This window comes from Nicotiana tomentosiformis, chromosome 2 (genome assembly GCF_000390325.3).
Source record: "Nicotiana tomentosiformis chromosome 2, ASM39032v3, whole genome shotgun sequence".
Lineage (NCBI taxonomy): Eukaryota > Viridiplantae > Streptophyta > Magnoliopsida > Solanales > Solanaceae > Nicotiana > Nicotiana tomentosiformis.
This window is the reverse complement of record NC_090813.1, coordinates 193,858,155-193,881,187: the sequence shown is the minus strand read 5'-3', so window position 1 is coordinate 193,881,187 and position 23,033 is coordinate 193,858,155. Positions and strand designations below refer to the sequence as shown.

Genomic DNA, 23,033 nt, shown 5'->3' with positions numbered 1-23,033 from the left:
TGTGAAGCAACAAACTGCAGACCTAAAATACATAAGTGAATATGTTTCATTTTTCATAGTTGAAAATTTAAATTAGGCTATAAATATTTGAAAAATATTTTGAGTATTTAAGTTTATTGTACGATTGTACTTTTGTTGTTAAAAGACTCTTCTGAGGCATGCTTAAGGTCTGACTTGCACTTTGAATATGCAGAGCTCCAAACAAAAGTCCCGAACCAGTAACTGAAATGTGCCATTCTCAGGATAGAACGAAAGAAAAGAAAAGGAAGATTGAAAACCAAGAAAATCGTTGTGACTCAAATATATCATCATCTCAATTGGAGATGGAAAATCAAAGCTCACTTGCAACTCCTAAGGAGATCACTGAGAATGCCACATCACCACATGTACTTACATTATCAGATGGAGTGACTTTTGAGGTGCTGATGAAGGGAAAACAAGATGGAAAAGCAGCTTCCATAGGAAAGCAGGTGACTGACTCTATTGATAATTTAGATAGAGGTGGTGCAAACACAATAATAACTACTGAGTTATCCTTTCTTTTGTCCAGGTCAAAATTTATTTCACTGCCAAATTAAGAGGTACAGGATGTGTCGTTGGCTCTAACATTGGTGAAGCTCCCCATAAATTCCGTTTAGGTCTCTCTCTCTGTCTCTTGCTCTCCCTCTCTCTCTCTCTCTCACACACACACACACACACTGATCTTTTAGTTGGTTGGACAAACGGATGAGGAGTATATATAGTTTAGGTGGAACTTTTCAGTTCTTCCTGTGATTTTCAAGAGAGTTCTCTTCACTTCATATTTATTTGCTGTCTTTGATCAGGTGACAAGAACATGGTAAAGGGATTGAACATTGGCATTGAAGGTAATCATTTTTATGGACTGAAACTGTATCCTTTATATCTTAAGCGTTCTATTATACTGTCTCTTATGCGTGCCTAAGGCCTAAGCTTAAGCTGTACAGGTATGCATGCTGGTGAAAAGAGAAGATTCATTGTTCCACCATCTTTGGGGTATATACAAATTATTGCATCTTTTAAACTTGTTCGTTGTGATAAAAAGTTTCTACGTTCATGCCTTTTGTTGATGCAGCTTTGGGAAAAACGGTAGGCCTCCAGTACCGCCAAACTCATGGATCCAGTATGAAATTGAATTGGTTGATATATGTGAATAAAAGAGATAATATACAGTTACTCCATTCAGAATCATTCAACAAAAGCAATGTTGCCAACCCTCTTGCTGAAGTAGTTATGTGAAGAGTTGTCTTACTATGTTTTTCCTCCCTGAAAACTGCATTTTAGACTGTAAGCAAAACAGTTCTCATCTCATGTGATGATATTAGCTGAAGGTTTTGTTTTTTGCTTCCGGGAAATGTTTACACCTGATTGCTAAGTTTGCATAGTGGCCTGGATGAACTTTGCCGCGACATCAATCCTGATGTATCAGTTTTCTTTGTTTAATTTTATTTAACATGTCGTGTGAAACAACTTTTGTTTTGGACAGTCATAGGATATTTACTGTGTGCACATATCACCAACTAATGCAAATTAACAATTAAAAAAAGCATAATATATCGGACCCCTAACGTATATACCTAAACTAGTTATGGTCTTAATTACCCCCTTTAACTTACTGCCACATGGATACTTTTTGTCCACATGGCATGTTTGATAATAAAAAAATATATTATTATCTTTCTAAATTCATTAATCTTTTAAAAAAAATCTTTTCTAGCCAAATTTGTCAAAAAACAAACATGTTTAGAACTTCATTATATATTAGGCCTTTTTTGTTGGTAAACATAATGGAGCTTCACTTAAGTTTTTTCCAACTTTAGAGATATTAGTTTCATTTAATGATTGTATAAGTCGCATTCACTGCTTGTGATTTCTAAGTCGATTAACTAAATGCGATTTATAAGTCGCATTCAACGCTTGCGATTTATAAGTTGTGTTTGCCGATTGCAACTCACTCGCACATGCAGATTGCAATTTATGTCGCTTAAGTCGCATACGCGGATTGCGATTTACAAGTCACATATGCGGATTGCGATTGCATCCGTGGAATTTTATAAGTGACGACATACCTAATAATAGTCAGGTGATATACTACTCAGTAGAATCTTTCTTGAGTAAAACCAAAATTCCTCCTCTTTTAACCTTCTTCAGTAGAGTTATTCAGAATCCCGGAAACAAAATCAAGAAGAAATGCAAAACTTGACACCAAATTAAGAGCACAGAAAATACCAAAAGAAATTAGAAAAAAATAGACTTCATCGTTTTTAACAAAGGAAAATACAAATCTATCACCCGAAGAAAAAAATTCAACAAAAATCCCACGTTAATATTTTTTCCAACTTTAGAGATATAAGTTTATAAGTCTCAATTAATGATTGTAATTTATAAGTCACATTCGCTGCTTGCGATTTATAAGTCGCCATTCACTAAATGCTATTTATAAGTCGCATTCAATGATTGCGATTATAAGTTGTGTTTGCTGATTGTGACTCACTCGCACATGCAAATTGCAATTTATGTCGCATATACGGGGTGCATTTTAAGTCGCATATGCGGTTGCGGATTGCGATTGCATCCGTGGAATTTTATAAGTGTCGACATACCTAATAATAGTCAGATAATGTATTACTCTGTCACTTGAGTAAAACTAAAATTCCTCCTCTTTTAACATTCTTGAGTAGGGGTGTACAAATAAAATCTATAAACCGCACCAAACCGATAATTCAAGTTAAATCGAAAAAAAAATTCGATTGTGGGTTGGTTTGATTTGGTTTGGTGTTGGCAAAAAAAAACCTGACCATAATTGGTTTGGTTTAGTTTTAACTAAAAAAAGTCAAACCGAAATCAAACCAACCCGACATTACATTTGTACAATTTTTAAAAATATTTTATACATATAAATATTTATTGTAATATAATTTATAAATATTTCTTAAACTTGTTCACAATTTTATCTTTAAATGTATTATTTAAAGTTTAGACTTAACATTCTTGAATGGTCCAATAAATTTTACCCATAAAAGTAGTAAGTCAAATAAAGTTCAAATCAATACTAATCCTAATAAAGGAAATTCAATTCAACACTAAGAATGACAATAGTGTTGGATATCCATTTTTTAGTTTTCCATTAGTTTATAATGAAAAGTGCATAACCTAACTTTTTTTTTTTTTTAGTGCTTAGTTGTGTAATTAATTAGTACTTATTAGATGTACTTATTTTAACATTACCTATATAGTATTTTTAGATTATTTTAATTTTTATTATGGCATATTAATTAGTAATATTTTATTAATGCGATTTTATTATCTGTGTTATTGAATATTATTTAGTACAATGCTATGACTAATCTCATATTATTGTGTTATTTTCTTGAAGAATACACTACATAGTTGTATTCTACTAGGACTAAAAAAATAATTGGAGCACAAGTTACATATTTTGCGCTATGAAGAGTTTATCGGGGAAAAAAACCCGAAAACCGAAAAAACCGAAAAAATTCGAGATTGAAAAACCCGACTTTATTGGTTTGGTATGGTTTATAGATTTAAAAACCCGACACTATTGGTTTGGTTATTGAAAAATTCAAACCAACCCGACATATGTACACCTCTATTCTTGACTAGAGTTATTCAGAATCCCAAAAATAAAATCAAGAAGAAATGCCAAACCTGACACCAATTTAAGAGCACAGAAAATATCAGGAAAAAAAAATCATCGTTTTTAACCAAGGATAAATACAAATCTCTCGCCCGAAGGAAACAAATTCCACAAAATTCCGACAGTTAATTTTTTTTTTTTCCAACTTTGGAGATATAAGTTTATAAGTCTCATTTATGATTGTGATTTAGAAGTCGTATTATCATCATTCACTGAGTTCGCAATCACCGATTGCGACTTTCAGCTACAAGTTATAAATCATATTGCTCACCATTTTTTGTTAGCCTACAAAGTAAAAAAGAATGATGCATCAGGGAAATTCGGATTTTGTGAAGGGTGGACGTTGCCCTCTCTGTTATGCTCGTGGTTTCTCCTTTGATTAAAATAAATAAATAAAAGAATGCTGTGAATGGGCTGTGAAGATTGCTTTCCTCTTTGGGCTATGTTAAATCATTGCATTGAGAAAATATCCGACTCCTATCTTGGAGGATGAGCCGGTATGGCTTTGTACAACAAACTGATGTATGGAGCCATCCACGAAGTACGCAGAAATTTTTATAGTAATGATTTTCATGGAGTCTTAAGAATTAAATTGATTAACAACCCTACAGTTAACACGGATTTCACCGGTTGTTCCAGTTGGTGGTGCCAAGCTTCCCATTTTGAGCATGGAGTTTTTAAAATCCTCAAAAAAAGCAGATGGATCATCCACATAAGTTTGCACTATTTCTCTAGTATTGTCATCCCCAGTTGCTAAGACCTGGTCTGAAACAAGCAACCCTTTTCCCGATAGAAGGTTAACGTAGTACTGATTGTCGAACGTTGATGGTGTCATGTCATCAAGATTTGCTAGTGTTGTGTTTGTATCAGAAACTGAGCACAGTTGTTGCAGTGACTGCAAGAAATCCAAGTTCATGTCTGAATTGCTACCCCCATTTAGCCTGGAACTAAATGTTGAACATCTAGCCCTTCCAATTGTATGTGCACCTTCAGTATAATAAACATTAATTAGTCTTATATATGTTAAATCAATATAATATCATCTAGCCCTTCAAATTAAGTTTACCAGAGAGAGTGACCATATCTTGAAGAGAAAAACCAAGGTTTTGAAAGTTGGAAACAAGGGTGGCAACATTAGAGTTTGGTCCAGGAATGTTGTTATTTGCTGCTTTTCTGCTAGCTGTTAAGCTATCCTTTCTTCCCATTTGCACTTCCCATCCCCAACCTCCTGACTGCAATAATTATATTGGAGTTGCATGCATTAATTATTGAAAAAGTTCTGAATTACTTATTTGTTAGTAGTATAAGGAATAATATAATACCAGAACAACAGAATCTCTAGCAGCAATAGCCAGAATATCAGCACAAGATACAGTCTGGGGACAAGCCAGTTCTAAATCAGCTTTGATGGAATCAATCACTTCAAAACCCCTCAATGAGTTCAAGTTTGGGGCAACTGTTTTCTCTCCAGTAAAATTAGGGGTATCGTCCAGCAATACTGATGCATCACATCCCTGAAATGCTTTTACATATGGAGTATTATTTAACATAAAATATACTACTGTATTCAAATAAAAAGGAAAAAGAAAAATTGGACTTGCATTAACGAAGCAGTCGTGGAAATGAAGACGAAGCAAAGAAGCAGCCATTCTGGAGTCTTGAGACACTGTTCTTTCCACCCATGAATATATGATAGGTTCAGCTTCTGGGCAGCTTTTTTGGTACAAACCAAAACTTAACACGATGGTTGCATCATTAATGCATGTTTCCTTGGACTTGTTGGGAACACTATTTCCACTAGCAAATGTTACTGAAAAACTCAGTACCATTATGCAGAAAGAAGCTAAGTAGAAGGAAGCCATTTTATTCCTAAAATTTTTATGGCAAGTTATATATGGTTGTTAAGTTAATAAGGTGATAGTGAAAATTGAGGCCTTAAATAGAGAAATTGCTCACTGCTAGTCAGAGGGAAAAAGAGAGAGCAGTTGAGAAGAAGACATAGTCTTAAGTGTAATGAGTCAAAAAGAAAAATGAACATTACATGAGAGGTCCCATGGTTTATAACAACCCACCTAATACCAACCGATTTACGTGAGGTATGCAAAATCCTTGTTTGGTCTAGTCTATCTTTTGCAGATCCAATTTTGCAGTCTGAAAATTTGCAGAATCGAAGGTTTTATCACAAAAGAACAGCAAAAGATAGACTCATAGGGCCCTAATGCATAGGGAAATTAATATCCACCCTTAAAACTAACACAGTCGATTTCCTTGACGCAATATTGGTCCCTTTGCTCCAGAGCAAATCTCCGTACAAGTTTGAAGACATTGAACATTTGACGACTAGAGAAAATAATTTATTGTGACATAAGCTTATCATTTGGTGATGCATTTAGCTAAAATTGTTTTACATATTTAGTTGGAAATTTCTTTTAATTTGTTAATTAATCTTTTGCAACAATCATGTGCAATTTTATATGATTTAATTAGTTTGAAGGTTCTTTAATCTTTTTGTAACAATCTATACTATGTTAATATTAGAGTGTACGTATAAGAATGACTTACTCGTATTATGTTATTAATATTTTAAACATATTGAATTGATATTTTATTAGTTAACTTTCCCCAAATGTGGTCCCAATATATACGCAAAAGTAAAGTTAATACATATGTCGTAATTGATCCAAATCACTGTCAACAGTATGAATTTTAAACCATTCAAAGTAAAACCCAAATCTTGACATTATTGTTTTCCTACTTAGCTACAATTTTTGCAAAATATTTCTGCAGTTTAATCGATAAAAAATTCTCTAGCTCCCTGAATTCATGAAAAGCTTTATTATCACCAATTCATAGGTGAAGGATTTTGACAAGATGGATATCCATACAGTTAGACCGAGTAGCACCAAAATTAGTCAACATCTTTAAAATATTTCTTGTCCAAATTTAAGATAAGAAGTATGCCTATTTATCAAAATGACTCTAAAACAAAATATATATATATAAGACAACAATTGCATCAAAATTCTTTTATTAATTGAAATGCCAGGTTTGAGAAAACAAAGAAACGAAAAGACAAAATATGAAAACTGTGAAAATATGAAAAAAAAAAATTAACCATGTGATAATTAAATGTACGTAAGGAAACTCTCATGCTGTGCCGATTGCACAATCAAATAGAAAATTACTCAAGGAAAAAGAAATTGGAAAAAATGTGTCAAAGAAAAACGATCATGTTAGAAAGAAAGTAATGTCGCCCATCTCATTTGTATCGGCGCAACTCCAAACAGATTTCTATCCAATTATCTATTAAAGCATCACGTCAATTCTTTTTTCCTGAAAAAAAAAACATCTTATAACATGTTGAAACAAAATTACAGCTCTTTACTTTCATATAAGGGATCAAACTCGTAAACATCCATTAAACAATATAATTTATATGATAAGTAAGAAGCAAGAAGCTAATTGACAACCAAAAAAAAAAAAAGGAACATCCACGAAGAAATACCTCATCTGTGCTCTCTAAACCAAATTCAAATAGATAGTAAAAGAGGAGATGTATATGTAAGGAGTCGACAAAACATGGAGCAATGGGGAGTGCAAGAGACAACAGTTTCTTCATAAGATGATTAATAAATTCATAGTTGTCTTCTCATTTGCTTTCAGATTTTGATTGATTGAAATTGTAAAAATCCACTATACATAAAACAGTCAATAACCATACTATATATATATATATATATATATATATATATATATATATATATATACACAAAAATGTTACATGTATATTAATTGCTTGAAGGGTAAAAAGATAGAAATCATTTAAGGGAAGGTATTTTTTTTTTTTAAGGACAAAATGGTCACTCAAAATTTAAAAGACATTTTTGTAAATCAACTTTGAAGGTAGTATCTTTCTACTTTTAGTATAATACGATATGATTTTTTTTTAAAAGTGGTTACTGGCTTGAAGAGCTCGACAATGAGTCTTACTTGTCCAACGGACTCAGGATTACAGTTGTTTAGGAATTTTCTATTTTCTCGCACTACAACATTTTAGACCTTTAACCACCCTTGAAAAGTGTGGCCTAAACTATCAAAAAGTGTACCATTTAATCAAAGGCCACACTTTTCAACTTTAGGCAACGTTTTTCAAGGGTGGCCTAAACGAGCGTAATATTTTTTCTAAGGCCACGCTTTACGAGTATTGCTTTAGAAGCTACGCTTCAAAAGTGTAGCCTATACGGTACATAAGCCACGCCTGTACATACCCTTATAGCAACGCTTTTTTAACTCCTACAAAAATACTTCCAAAGTGTGACCTTTGGTACCTTATAGGCCACACTTTTCATGCGTGGCTTTTGCAAAAACCCTTGTAAAGTGCTATCTTTCTTATAAAAATAATTTTTATAATATATTCGATAATCATATTTATTACCAAACATATATAATATTATCATATATTTTGTGATCATTTTTAAAGTATAAAGATCTCAAACACCGCATCAAATAACAAATAACCAAAAAATATTCATGCGTACACTTGCTATGAACTTCCAATATATATATATATATATATATATATATATATATATATATATATATATATGTGTGTGTGTGTGTGTGTGTGTGTGTGTGTGTGTGTCGTGTACCATATTTCTAACCAAACTCATACGCCCACCACCACTGATAAGCCGCTCCCCTGAGCTGGAAAGTAGTAAAAGCAACCCGGCTCGTCTCCACCATACCCATAGTACGGAGAATGCGGTGACACTCCTCCAGAAAACTCTGGCCATCATCTGTCGCCAATCCACTGAAGGTAGGAGGGTGGTACTTCTTGTACCTCTCAAGTCTAAGCTGTTCTTCCTCAGATGTTGCTGCCCTAACCACGGGCTGAACTAGGACCACAGACTATGTCGCCATGACACCTGGAACCTGAACAATATGAACTCGCTGCTCTGGAGTGTGGGCGGCGGGAGTCTGAGCTCCTCCCCCGATCTGTGAAATAGCTGGTACAACCGGAATCAACGCCGTCTGAGCCAATGTACCACCAAACATGCTCAGGAATTGTGCTAAGGTCTCCTGAAGTCCGAGGGTAACAGCAGGCGCCTCCGGTACCTGCCCGCCAACTGGAACTACTGGCAGCTCATCAACTGCTGCTCTGGTAGGTGCCCTAGCTGCGGTACGTGCTCCTCGTCGGCCTTTGCCTCTGCCCCTAGCGACATCTACTCCGGGGGTAACGCCATCAGCAACTGCAGCTCGTGTCCTCACCATTTGTGAGAGAATGGAATGATAAAAGTTCAAACTTGGAGACCAATGAACTCGCACGACAGGAATAAAGGAAGTGAAAGTGTCCTAGTAGTTTCGTAGCCTCTCCAAGATAAGTACAGACGTCTCCGTACCAATCCGCAAGCCTCTACTAAACTCGCGTATGACTCGTAGCACCTATGAACCTAGAGCTCTGATACCAACTTGTCACGACCTAATTTTTCCTTTGTTGAGTATCGTAATGGCACCTAGTCTTAGGGACTAGGTAAGCCTAACATTTACTGAATAACAATAATAATTAAATAACATCTAACAATTTTTAAAAATGTAAATCTCTATAAAATTTATAATTCCCGAAACCGATAGTACAAGTCATAAGCTCTACAGAGTTTGCTACAAATTTCTAAATATAACTGTTTGGAAATAGGTAAAACAGTGTGAATACAAAATAGGAAGGTGACTCCGAAGTGTGCAAAAGCAACATCAGGTTTACCTTACGTCTCCACAGCAACAAGTCCGCACAACTAGCTAATGATCAACTGACTTCGAAATACCTGGATCAGCAAAAAAATTGTGCAAAAGTGTAGTATGAGTATACCACGGCGGTACCTAACAAGTATCAAGACTAATTTCAGTGGAGTAGTGATGAGGAACAGTCAAGACACCTACTGAACTAAATGACTTGAACAAGTATAAGTATAGAAACAACAGAGTATGATATCTATATAAAGACTACGCGAAGTGGCAATTAATACGGTAATTGCAATAAGGAAGGAAAATAACAACTATCAGTGGAACACCATAATAATGACATAGAAGAAAGAACAGAAACATAGCCTAACTCCGATAATCACAGATAAAGAAAGGACAAGTAACAACTCAACAATACGACAACTTTCACACCGAGTTTTAGTCAATAAATTCCACGAGGTATCGAACCTCGGACAAATCATAACTCACGGGTCTCAATACCTGAACCCTAACACTTGGCATCATGTGCCCTCTTTATACCTCATAACCGTACTGACGACTCGTGTGCAAAATAGAGTCATTCTCACATAGAAGGCAAGTAAGCAAGGGTGTGCATTTATACTCAATAATATCAAGAAAACCTCTTATCTGATAAGAATGCTTAACTACGTGTATACTTTTGCAAGTGTTCTAACATAGTTCATACCAGCTAGTGAGCTTAAGGAAAAGAACAGACGGCACATAGAATGTTTTCTCACAACTTTCACAAGATAAAGCTCACACGGGTAAGTGTACCACTACACAAATATCAACAACAAGAATGCCCCCAGGCCATCACAAATCAATCCCTTACATAGCCCACCTTGTCTCGCCACGTGTGTAATAGTAAAGTAAATGCCCGCCTTGTCTCGCCACACATGCATAATAATGTTCCCACCTTATCTCGCCATATGCGCAACCACATATATATATCCCGCCTTGTCACGCCGCATGTGAATATATCAATAGTAACAATAGCACGGCAGAAACCTCGTGCAACCCCATAACAAAGAGATGTCAACAAAGGGCACTCCCGAGATACTGTCTCGTAGTCCCAAAAGTAAATGCTCAACAGGGGATCTTCTGAGGTATCGCCTCGTAGTCCCAAAAGTAAATATACAAGACAGGGGAATCTCCCGAGGTACCGCCTCGTAGTCCCAAAATAAATACGCAAGAACAACAAGTACAACAACAACAATAATACTAATACAAGGGTACGACAAATAAATCAACTCAGAAATTCCACAACTCAAAGGAACGGAAGAATTAATTCACGAGGAGTGGCCACAATAGAGAATGCTAGTCATAATAAGAACAACTCAACAAGAAAGGAAATATTATGAACAACGGTCCACAATGTACAGTTCGACAACGAGGGAGCTAACACAAGGCGAATAATTTCAAATAAGGACAGGTCAACTAAAATGTAGGATATCTAACTTCTTTTAAAGTTGGCAATTAAGAAATGGATACAACAAATTCAATTAGGGATAAGCAGCAGAAAGATAATCACAGTCTCAATTAAGGATGAACAATTACAAAAGAGTTAATTATAACTTCAAATAAAGATAAGCAGTTAGGGGAAAGATAACATGGCAATAGAAGAGATAACAATTTTAGTTAAGGCACGGATGACTCAAATAAGCATCAAGGGCGGATACAACAACAACAACAACCCAGTATAATCCCACTAGTGGAGTCTGGGAAGGGTAGTGTGTACGCAGACCTTACCCCTACCCTGGGATAGAGAGGCTGTTTCCAAATGACCTTCGGTATCCTTCCCTCCAAGAACTCCCCACCTTGCTTTTGGGGTGACTCGAACTCACAACCTCTTGGTTGGAAGTGGAGGGTGCTCACCATCAGAGCAACCCACCTTGTCAAGGGCGGATAATGAAGAAAATAATTCTAATTAAAGCAGGTAGAGGTGAAACTAGTAATTAAGAGACGTATTCATAACAGAACAGCTGCATAATCAGTGAATACAAGGATCTAAGAACCCTAAAATGCCAACTTTCCACAAATAAGTCTGAGCACGTACTCGTCACCTCGCGTACACGGACTACAATTAGCATAGAAGACTCAAATCCTAAGGGGTAGTTCCCTCACACAAAGTTAGGCAAGATACTTACCACAAAGAAGACAGACCGATACTCTAAAATGAACTTCTCGGGTGAAATGACCTTCGAGCGGCTCAAATCTAACCAAAATAACTTCAAAGCACAAATAAAACTCATGAGAAACTATCCCGGATCATAAAGTTTCAATGTTTATCAAAATCTAAAAATCGACCCAAAAGTCTACTCCCGGGCCCGCACCTCGGAACCCGACAAATTTTATAAAATCCGAACACCCATTCCGATACGAGTTCAACCATACTAAATTTATCAAATTCCGATACCATTTCGTCCCTCAAATCATGATTTTTCATTTTGAAAGTTTTCTTCAAAAATTCCCATTTTTCTCAACTCAAAACACAAATTAAATGATAAAAATAAAGATAAAATTATGGAATATAATAAATTCTAGGTGAAGAACACTTACCCAATCGATTTTCTTGAAAAACCCACAAAGAATCGCTCAAAACTGAGCTCTAGAACTCCAAAAAATGGTGAAAATGGCAAACCCTCGGAATAGAGTACTATTTATTCTGCCCAGGTCTTAAAGCATCGCGAACGCGAAAGGGTGATCGCATTCGCGAAGAAGAAAAGTGAAGGCTGCCAGAAGACCCTTCGCGAACGCGAGAAAAGGGACGTGAATGCGAAGCACAAGGGACAGGAACCTACGCGAACACGAAGAGGACACGCGAACGCGAAGGGTAAATGATCACCAGCGCTCAGCGCCTGGTTTCTACTACGCAAATGTGAAAGGAAGGATGCAAACGCGAAGAAGGAAAAAGGCAGACCTTCGCGAACACGAGAGATTGAATGCGAATGCGAAGAGGAAATATTTCATCCTCCAAAATAAAACTACGCGAATGCGAGAACACGAACGCGAACGCGATGAAGGAAACAAGATGACAGAAAACAGCAGTTCAAAATAGGAGGAAATGACCTGTGGCCCATCCGAAACACACCCGAGGCCCCCAGGACCCTATCTAAACATACCAACAAGTTCCATAACTTAACGCGGACTCGTTCGGGGTCTTAAATCACGTCAAACAACGTCGAAACTATGAATCACACCAAGAATAGAACTTATGAACTTTCAATTCTTCCAACTTCTAAAACTCGTGCGAAACCAATCAAATCAACCCGGAATGACGTTAAATTTTGCAGACAAGTCCCAAATAACATAATAGAGTTGTTTCAACTCTAGGAATCACATTTTGACCCCGATATCAAAAAGTCCACTTCCGGTCAAAATCTCCGAAAATTCGACTTTCGCCATTTGAAGTCTAAATGAGCTACAGACCTCCAAAACACAATCTGGACATGCCCCTAAGTCCAAAATCACCCAATGGAGCTAACAAAACCGACGAAACTCTATTCCGGAGTCATCTTCACATAGTTCCGACTACGGTCAAAATCCTAAAGCTTAAGCTTTCGTTTTAGGGACTAAGTGTCTCAAATCACTCTGAATCATCTGGTAATTGAATTCAACCACGCACGCAAGTCAATACGCATAATACGAAGCTGCTCGGGGCATTATACCATTGAACAAGACTGAAATTCTCGAAACGATCGGCCGGGTCATTACAGATTCTAACTAGTATCCAATAATATTTCCTTGAAATCCATTTCCATGTTAATCCATTAGTGGGCTGGACGAGAACCAATATTTAGTCAAAAAAATTTATCTAGTAGAATATAATGGTGATTGAGGTTTTAGGCTTCAAATGTTTGGAAAGTTAATTGAATTTAACCACGCACGCAAGTCAATACACATAATACGAAGCTGCTCGGGGCCTTATACCGCCGAACGAGACTTAAATTCTCAAAACGATCGGCCGGATCGTTACAGATTCTAACTAGTATCCAATAATATTTCCTTGAAATCCATTTCCATGTTAATCCATTAGTGGGCTGGACGAGAACCAATATTTAGTCAAAAAAATTTATCTAGTAGAATATAATGGCGATTGAGGTTTTAGACTTCAAATGTTTGGAAAGTTCAGAGAACACAAAGAGAGTTCACATTATGCTTTAATTTTCAATACATTCTTTTATCATTTGGAGAATTATTTAATTTATACGCTACTTTGGGGATCATAAAGTTATATTTTAAAATTGTATCAAATGAAAATATTGTTTAGGTCAATAATTAATTTTAGTGTAGTTTAATTAGTAAAATTAAGAGTTGAAGTACTTTTATTAAAGATGAATATAGGAATACAATAATTTTTCTCATTTCATTATTTTTTTTCATTTTAGTTAAATTCTTCATATATATATATATATATATATATATTTGTATTATTTCATCGGATCAACAACGTATGTGTGGTAAAATTTCTTTATAGTTTAGTTCAAAACTTTCTGCATGTAGCTTACTTAGTAGGATAATTTCATTAGTTTATATTTCTTAGTTTTCTTTTTATTCTCGGTCATATTCACATATTAAGAGTTTAGATTATAATCTAGTGTTTAGTGTCATTTTATTTAATATTTATCATGTGTTTAATAGTTAAATTTTATATTTGTTGGCGTTAAGTTGTTTGCTTGTATCAATATTTTCATACTGTCGAAGAACGGCGCAAGAAAATTTTAAATAATTAGACTACATAATAATTGGCCTGTAATAGTTTTTTCATTTGACTTCGCCTAATAGGATAAAGCTTGGGCCAATAGAAGAGTTTAGGCCTATCGTTAAAGAAAAAGTATTTATAAGACAGCGAGATGAGTCACGAACTAATATAAGACTCGTTACAATAAGTAATAATAATAAAATTATACAAATAAATATCTCGAATATGAAAGAGACAAAAATAAATGAAATACTCTAAATATACTAGAAAGTTTTAGACGCACTTTAAATATTAGCTCATGTGTTCATACCCAAACCTTGTATTGATATGCCTGAATAATAAAAGAATTATGTGCGCTTTCCCGCGTCTCGATGCCTTTAAATTTAAAATAATTATGTTTTGACCATGTGTACATTCCGTACCTTGGTTTAACATTCAATTTCAGATAAATACCTTGTGTACATACCACATCTAGGTCAAAACAACTAATAAAATACAATAATCAATTAAGTGATAATAGGCAAATCATAATCAAATACAAGAATAGTCAAGAATTAATTTAAGCCGGACATTACTCAATAGAAAGTGACCGTGTCAAAATCATGGGACTCGAGGGGTGCCTTACACCTTCCCCTCGGTCAACAGAATTCCTTACCCAATCTTTTATTTTCGTAGACCATAAATTAGGAGTCAAACCTTCCATTTGATAAGGGATTCAAATAAAAGGTGACTTGAAATACCAAAACTTAATTCCAAGTGGTGACTCTAAATAATAAACAATCCATTTTCAAAACGTCACTTCAATTGCAAAAACTCTTCTAACTTAACCTCGTAATAGGGTTGCGTGGGAAAAAAGAGGTGTGACTCTATATTTTATAGGACTAAAATGAATTCTAGCTTCTTTTATTTATAGGGAAAACATGATTATATTTTTTTGACTAAAATGTCAAATAAAATATTTGGAGGGAAACAAAGGGACTCTTAAAAATACGATTGGAGGGATATTAAAAGTTTTTGACTCTTTATATATATCTCCTAAACATAAGCTAACCTACATTTCCTACTCTACAAACAAAATACATACTCTAAACATGAATGCTAATGGATGGATTGAAGATGATTTCTACCCATGGTTTAGGATGAACGTGCCTAGATCGTACATTAAGCACGATGATCTGGTAAATTCACTTTTTTTGTTTTTTTAGTTTACATGATATGACTTTTTACCCTATCTTTCCATTATGGTTGTGCAGTTCCTTTCAAAGAGTATCTATGACTATCTTCCTCCTAATTCGGTTAAAACAATACTTAGATGTAATGGAAAGGAGTGTACTTAGATGTAATGGAAAGGAGTGGACTGTGACTCTAACATGTGTTGTTCGAAGAAGACTCGTTAAGGGGTGAAAGCAATTTATTGTCGACAACAATCTGAAGAAAGGGAATGTTCTTCTTTTTGAACTTGTTGAGACTACATCAAGGGTTGTGATATTCACTGTTGAAGTGCTAGGAACATCTAATGCTTAGCTTTTTCGATTTTTTCATTAATTAAGGTCATGTAGTGACTGTGTTTTACCCTTGTCATTAAAATATTTATGGATTAATATGATTTTCTTATAATATTGTCTGTGATTTTTCCTTGTTATACTTTTTCCATGTTTATGGAAATTATTTTATACATTTACTATAAGGAAAAAAACGACTAAAACCTAAACTACTGGGAATAAGACTGAAAATTACAAGTCCCCCTCTTCTTTTGGATATAATAGAACCCAGAACAAGACTGGGAAGCTTTAAAAAAAACTCTTGAAATTCGAAATTAATTTGGTCATAGAGAATTGCAAAAGTCATCACGAATAGCGAAAAATTATATTAATTAGGGATTCAAAATTTTGGAGACCGAAATATTAAATACAATTCAACCACCTAGACTCAAGGGAAAGAACAATTTCGGAAAAAAAAATGTTGCAGCCAGGTTTCGAACCTTGATAGCATATGTAAGGGAAAGAACTTAAAGAGTTGATTAACCAGAGGGTCTGTAAAGCCCCGTGAATTTTTATATTTAAGTCGAGTTAGTTTTGAGCTTAACAATATAAATTCATTAAACCCAAGCCACATGTGATTACTTAGGTGGTACAAAATTATTAAAATGCTCGAGGAAAATTACTTTATCAAATAAATTGAGTATGAGTTCACCGGAAATTTAATAAGAAACAAAAAGGGAATGGAAATAATGGACTTTCGTTGACTAAACCATGTTATCAAGCACACTTGAAAAATATCATACTACACTACAAAGAATGGATGCTTGGAACTTTATGGAATAAGTGGATAATCATTTTTTTAAATGATAAGTTGGTGGAACTTGTTGGAATTAAGTCAAAATATTATTCAATTGGATCTGATTATTTAGTTGAAAAATGGAAAGTAAGCCCAATGCATTGAATTGACATAGAAAGAAAGGAACAAAAGATACGTACCAGTGATTGTCGCCTCCTTTAGTGCGTCGAATGCACATGGCGTCCAAAGGATTTGAAGTCCAGCATGCTAGGCAGTGAAGTGCAGCTGAAGCGTACAAGTTGGCATCCGAAAATGTAAGCCAATAGCTGGAGCCTTTTAAAGACAATTACGAGTTGGGATTGGTCTTTTATTTTAGGCATTATCTTTGAAGACTAAGAGAGGGAAAGGAGCTCCATATCATTAATGCATGTTTAAGGTAAGAATTAAATGTATTTTTGATAGATTTGGTTCATTTATTTGATCTCTTAACCCTCCAACATCATGAAATTTATAGATTTTTGAAGAAAATCTCAAGAGCACTTCAAGAACTCAAGTCTTAAAAATTTTAGGGTTTGACAAAGAGGTAATCTCTTCACTCCAAGCTCATATACTACACTCCATGAATGTAGTAGAGTATATTTATAAAAATAGATTTATATTTAAAATATCTATTCATGAAACCCTAGAAACTAGTCTTGAAATTGAAGAGTTGGTTGGTAGGGATGATGAATAGTGTTGGATCTTACCTGAACAGTATCGTTTTGAGATTCTAATGGAACAATTAGATACCATGATATGTTTAATGAATGATTTGGAGTTAAAATTCAAGGGTTGACCTTCAAATGATGAAATTTTTGCTAAACTTATGAAATTGGACTTAAGTGTTAGACACTTAGTTGGCTTAGTTGGTATTGTTGTGATGCGTTATTGAATTATGTGAGTTCGTATATGTAGATCGTGACTCGGTGGAATTATTGGATCATTTGGGGTAAAGGTTGGAAGCAATTTGAGGTGTGTTGAAACTTAGTACCCTCGAAACTTTTCTCCAAAATCATATCGAAACGCGATTAAATAGAAATTTTAAATGTGAGCCCTAGCTTGTGGGGACAAGCGAGTTGGGATTGTACTACTTCATGCATCATAAGAGGATTTAAGTGCTACGAATATTATTTTCTTGAAAAATTTATTTAATTTTAAAACTAAATGAAGGAGGAATAGCACTCGTAGTATTTTTGAAATGAAAATACATAAGTTGTGAAATATCTTGGATTTAACTATTCTCATAGTTGATTTGGATTTGTTAATAAATGTAAAGATTTTGGGAGTTACTTAAGTTCACCGAGATTGACCTTGGATATTTTTCCTCATTAGGTCATGAAACTACATGTGCCGGTGTAGGCGTAGAACCCACCTTACTGTTGGGAACTACGACAGAGTACTACCCATGAGGGGGTATTATTGTGCTACATTATTAGCATGGCTGAGTCGATTCGTGTGGCACAACGACGAGACGACCTAAGCAAGTAGAGTATATGATACTTGCCGCTAGGTATATAATCTAGTTGACTTTCTTCCGTGTCGGTGATGGTATAGTGCTCCTGCTAAATGAAAAATCTAACATGATTTTGCAAAGACTAATGCTAAAGGAAGATTTTGAAATATGTTTCACCATATTATTTTATTTTATTTTCTAAATTGTTAATTGATATGAAGGCTTCTTTCTTATATAAATTATTATTGTATATCTTATATCTTCTTAAGTCTTGTCCTATTTTCTTTTGGGGAACGGTTCATGATTCGTACTAGGCATGTGGAGCTTAGGCCTTTAGGCTACATTTTCATATATGTTTTTAGGGACTGGACCTGAGCAGCTTGGGCCGCGTGAATAGGGCAGCTCTACATTCTCTGTTGACGTTTTTGGTGAGACTCGACACTTGTACTCGTGGAGGACTTTATTATATTATTATTCTTTTGAGCCATCGGGTTATGCCTTGGTTGACTATTTTATTTCCGTATCATAAAGATTCCATAGAAAATAGTAGTATTCATTTTGGGTTGTAATCCTATGGTTACTCATATGGCATGCATGAATGAAATTTTCTTTTATCTTTATGAAGTTTTTCTTTCAAAGGAAAATATTTACTTAAATACATTATTCATGTTTTGTTTTATATCTTAAAATGATTGTATTTGAAGAGGCTCTCGCATCCTCCTATTAGGCATATAGATGAGTATTAATCTATGGGATGGTTTACTCGGGTCGGGTATAGTACCAAGTGTCGGTCATGTAGTTTTAGAGCGTGACAGGGTCTATCGACATTTCTGGTTGGAATCAATATTACAAATACTTTAATACCTTTATTAGTGAGTTGATAAAAAAACAGAATGTCGCTACTTGTTTCGAACCCAGGCAGCAAAGGTGTCACGCTCCGACCTCGGAAAGCACGACCGACGCTCAACCGAGATACCCTGGTCAAAAAAGCCTTTATAATACCTTCTACCCAACTCACCCATGAATAAAGAGAAGGATACACTTCATTAAATAGACAATAAGAGGTCATGTGAAAACACTTGTTTATTTTCATTAGTTATGAGATTAATAAGTCTCCAAAATAGTACATTGTACAATCATATTTAAAGTGGAACAGATGATACCATTACAACATTTTTAGTTTCACCTTTCCAAAAACAGATACAACCCACACTATGTCTACGGAGCTTCTAACAGGAACAAAAGAGTGCTATGACAGTGCCGGCAATAAGACCCCAGTTATACCTCAAAACGCTATGTACAAAGGATAAAAGATACATGACCCCGAAATGAAATGGGGCTCACCAAATCAGCTGAGGAGAGGGTGTGCTGCTATCACTGATCAATACCACCTGCTATGGAACCACTTGCATCCATTATAGATGCAGCGCCCCCGGCAAAAGGGACTTTAGTACATATGGAATAGTACTAGTATGTAAAACTAAACACCCTCTCAATAGAACGAGCAACAGTAAACGGAGAATAAATAATGAAATCAATAAGAGACTCAAACAATATCAAGGTGTCGAGTTAGGGGAAAGGTAAACTTCAATTAGGTTTCAGTAATTTAAGTTGGGAGATCTTTAGCACCGATACACCACCGTATTTTAGCACGGAGTCCGATCTCAGCCCGACCGGCTAAGCCGTCTAACCCCGATACATACACTCATAATACCACCATGTGCGCGGTATGGCGTCTGATCTCAGTCTGATCGGCTAAGCCGTCTCACCACAATGTCATGTGGGTCGACATCACATCACATCACATCTCACTAGCAATAATCTCATCCCATTTAAGGAGAAACATCTCAACACACCAATCTCATCCCATATAAGGGGAAACAGTCTCATCATATTAACACCGGAATTTACCCCTCAATCACTCCTAAACCGGCACGTGTAGTTTTTAGGTTAGGTTGTTTCGACCTACCCTTTCTCGGTGTCTAAATGATACTCCCAAGTAATTTATTATTAAAAGTATTTACCACTCAATTCATATTTTTTTACATGTCATTCATTTTATTGGCATCATTAGCCATAACGCAATATCATTCTTGGTACATTGGCCATACTTCAAAACTCATGCTCACTATTTCACTTTCAAACATTATCGTGGATAATTTATCTGAAGCCTTCGGCTTCAGAGAAGGACTGGAAAAAGATTCAGGCACTCTCGGGAGAGTGTTTGTTGAACAATGCCATGCACAATGTCGCAGCGGTACGTTCTTTTCTTCCTTCGCAATTTCTTCTACTTTAGTATGAATGTATTCTAAGTTCTACTTCTTCTTGTTTTGTAGGCCAACTTTCTTGCTTCTGAGGACCTTCAAAGGTTGATTCATGAGAAGGAAGAACTTACTTCTGAACAGGACCAGCTTTTGGTGGAACAGGACCAGACTGTTCTCCGCCTCTCAGAATTGGAAAACAGAGCTGTTAAGGCCGTTGTTTTGGAGGCTCGTTTGCAGCAAAGCAAGAAAGAAGTGGTAACCCTTAGCCAAGAAATTGGGCCGCTGAGGGCTAGATTTGATGAGGCCAAGGCCAAATGGGCAGAAGTCCAGAACGTTGTTCTTGCTGCAATAGACCGCGAGGCTCCCTCCGCTGAAAGAGTGATTAATTTGGAAGCAGCTTTGAACTCCCAAGTGAAGAGCTTGCTTCCGTGGAGGCGAAACATGCCCAGCTAGAAGAGAAGTACAAGAAAACTATCGAGCATAACAGGCTCTTTAGTTCAACTGTTCGCGAACTTGACGTCAACCTCCAATCTGCTATATCCGCCTGGGAAAACCTTTTTGCCGAGGTTACCCAACTCAAAAGAGAACTCAAGCACCGTGCGGCTTCCCTCATTGTTTAAAAAACTTATTCCATGTATAGCATGAGGAGAAAAACCTTGGAAGAGGCCAAAGCTGGTATCATTGACGTTGATGCCGAAATTGCTAAGGCCGAGAGCTTGAGTTGGCTGCAAAAAATGGACTCCCGGCGTAGTCTGATGCTCCAGGTTCTTCTGATTCTAGTTTCGAGTTTTCAGAAACTAAAAAAGGATCGGAAGGCGATGGGGCCGAAGACCAAACTGGGGAAAGCGCTGAGCCATCGGTGGAACCACCTACTCTTCCCGGCAATGCGGATACTTCTCTTCCTCCTGGTTCCAGAGGCGCTGCAGTTTAGCTTTTTCTTTATTTTCCCATTCTGTACTTGTAACGTTTTGGCCCGTTCTTGTAAATAAAGACATATTTTTTTGTTCAAGTGTCGTTTGGGTCTTACTTTAATTTGAATATCCATGCAAGCCTTTAACTTTTGCACTTGCTCAAGCATTATGCGCATGATGTTCAATTCGCGCTTTACTATGTGTATCTCGGATGCCTTTTCTTCAAAGCATTTTGGTTCCGAGTATTATCCCTTTTATGTGAGGGTTTTTATGAATATTTGAGTAAGTTTCCCTTTAACGTGACAGTTTCTATGAATATTTGCGCAAGTTTCCCTTTTACATGAGAGTTTTTATGAATATTTGCGCAAGTTTGCTTTTTGCGTCCTTTTCGTATGCGGCTTCGGGTGTATTTTTCCCCAATGGAATTTTGGATTCCAAGCATCGATTCTTCCTGAACCAACCCTTTAAAGTGGGGTTTTTTTTATAAGAGAGGGTCCTTTTATGTTTACGGTGCTCTTGAAGAGGATGTCTCATGTTCATTACGGCACTAATATTCAAAGTACTTGTTTAACTTTCAAATGATAAAGTTAGCTCATCGTTCAGACAAAAAATAAGATAAAAGCAAAAGGACTTCATTTTATTCCTTGTATTTTCAGAAATTACATAAGCATTTTGCTATGCAGAAAAGAAATTTCCATTACTTGTGGCTATCTGGTACAACTTGTTTCTACGGGGATAGCTACGTAGTCCCCAGTCCCGATGATACATTTTGTTTCCGGATTTTCATTCCCGGTTGATGTGGCAGTCATTGTTGTCGTATCCTCATATCATCCCCCCCCCCTAGTGTTTGAATGCGAAGAATGCGAATTGGAACACTGGAAGTCTTGAATCTTTGAAGGTCCCACCAATGAATTACTAGGTAATCCTTCACTTGGTAACATATCTTGTTTCCCCTTAGGAATCCATGTTATCGAGCAAAAGAATACCTAACAGCCCTCTGGCGGTTTGTGCCCGTGAATGGTCCGGTAACCTCTGTTCGGTAGCAAACTTAACTTCCCGGTGGGAATTTGCTATCGAACCAAAGATTACCTAATCGTCCCCGAGTGGAAACCTGTTCATTTTCCTTGCTATCAAAGGTCTTGTTGTTGTTGTCTTCGTAGTATGCTTTCCGTCCCTGCCTCGTTAAAAACCTTGCCTGAAAAATCCAATTGGGACAAAAACTGAACGAAGGGAAAAAGAGTGCAGCACATACTTTCTGTTTGAGTGATGTTCATCAGCAATAATATCTTTTGAGGTGTGCCACGTTCCAGTTGCTGAGCAACTTGTCCCTATTCTGGTTCTCCAACTTGTATGAACCTTTGCCAATGACAGCTGAAATCCGGTAAGGGCCTTCCCACGTTGGACCTAACTTTCCCGTGTTAAGCTCCCAAGTATTTTGTGTTACTTTTCTTAGAACCAAGTTTCCTACTTTGAAAAAATGAAAGTTGCCTCTCCGATTGTAATATCGCTTCATCCTTTGCTTTTGAGCTGCCATTCTTACATGCGCCAAGTCCATGCGTCCCTCGAGCAGTTCCAAGTTGATTAGCATTGCTTCATCGTTTGGTTCTTCGTTTGTCTGAGAATATCTCAAAGTGGGTTCGCCCACTTCAACCGGGATTAGGGCTTAAGCACCGTACACGAGGGGAAAAGGAGTTTCTCCGATACTTGATTTGGTCATTGTTCGGTAGGCCTATAGAACTCCGGGCAACTCTTTGGGTCATTTGCCTTTTGATGCTTCCAACCTTTTCTTGAGGTTTTCAATGATCACTTTGTTTGTTGACTCCGCTTGACCTTTTGGACTCGGATGATAAGGTGGGGATGTGATTCTCTTTATTTTCAGGTCTTCGAAGAACTTTGTAACTTTTTTACCGATAAAATGTGGCCCATTGTCACATGCTATCTCTTTTGGTATTCC

At 36.3% G+C, this 23,033-nt stretch overlaps 2 protein-coding genes across 3 annotated transcripts; one reads left to right on the top strand and one right to left on the bottom strand.

Moving 5' to 3' along the window:
* Nucleotides 1-72: 72 nt before the first annotated feature.
* Nucleotides 73-1,572, top strand: LOC104093752 (peptidyl-prolyl cis-trans isomerase FKBP43). Of its 2 annotated transcripts, XM_070196507.1 has the most exons (4): nucleotides 73-470; nucleotides 551-638; nucleotides 825-866; nucleotides 1,094-1,572. In XM_070196507.1, the coding sequence occupies exons 1-4, from the start codon at nucleotides 228-230 to the stop codon at nucleotides 1,255-1,257; spliced, it is 537 nt and encodes a 178-aa protein (XP_070052608.1). In that variant the 5' UTR covers nucleotides 73-227; the 3' UTR covers nucleotides 1,258-1,572. The 2 variants fall into 2 exon arrangements, 1 of the variants encoding a protein (XP_070052608.1); XR_011414486.1 differs by lacking the exons at nucleotides 73-470; nucleotides 551-638; nucleotides 825-866 and adding an exon at nucleotides 876-1,014 and having other exon boundaries at nucleotides 1,094-1,177.
* Nucleotides 1,573-4,228: 2,656 nt separating this feature from the next.
* Nucleotides 4,229-5,562, bottom strand: LOC104108289 (peroxidase 40-like). The gene is made up of 3 exons (XM_070196505.1): nucleotides 4,999-5,562; nucleotides 4,743-4,908; nucleotides 4,229-4,663 (listed from the first exon to the last, which is right to left on the bottom strand). Exons 1-3 carry the CDS (start codon nucleotides 5,536-5,538, stop codon nucleotides 4,257-4,259), a joined length of 1,113 nt encoding a protein of 370 aa, XP_070052606.1. The 5' UTR covers nucleotides 5,539-5,562; the 3' UTR covers nucleotides 4,229-4,256.
* Nucleotides 5,563-23,033: the final 17,471 nt, after the last annotated feature.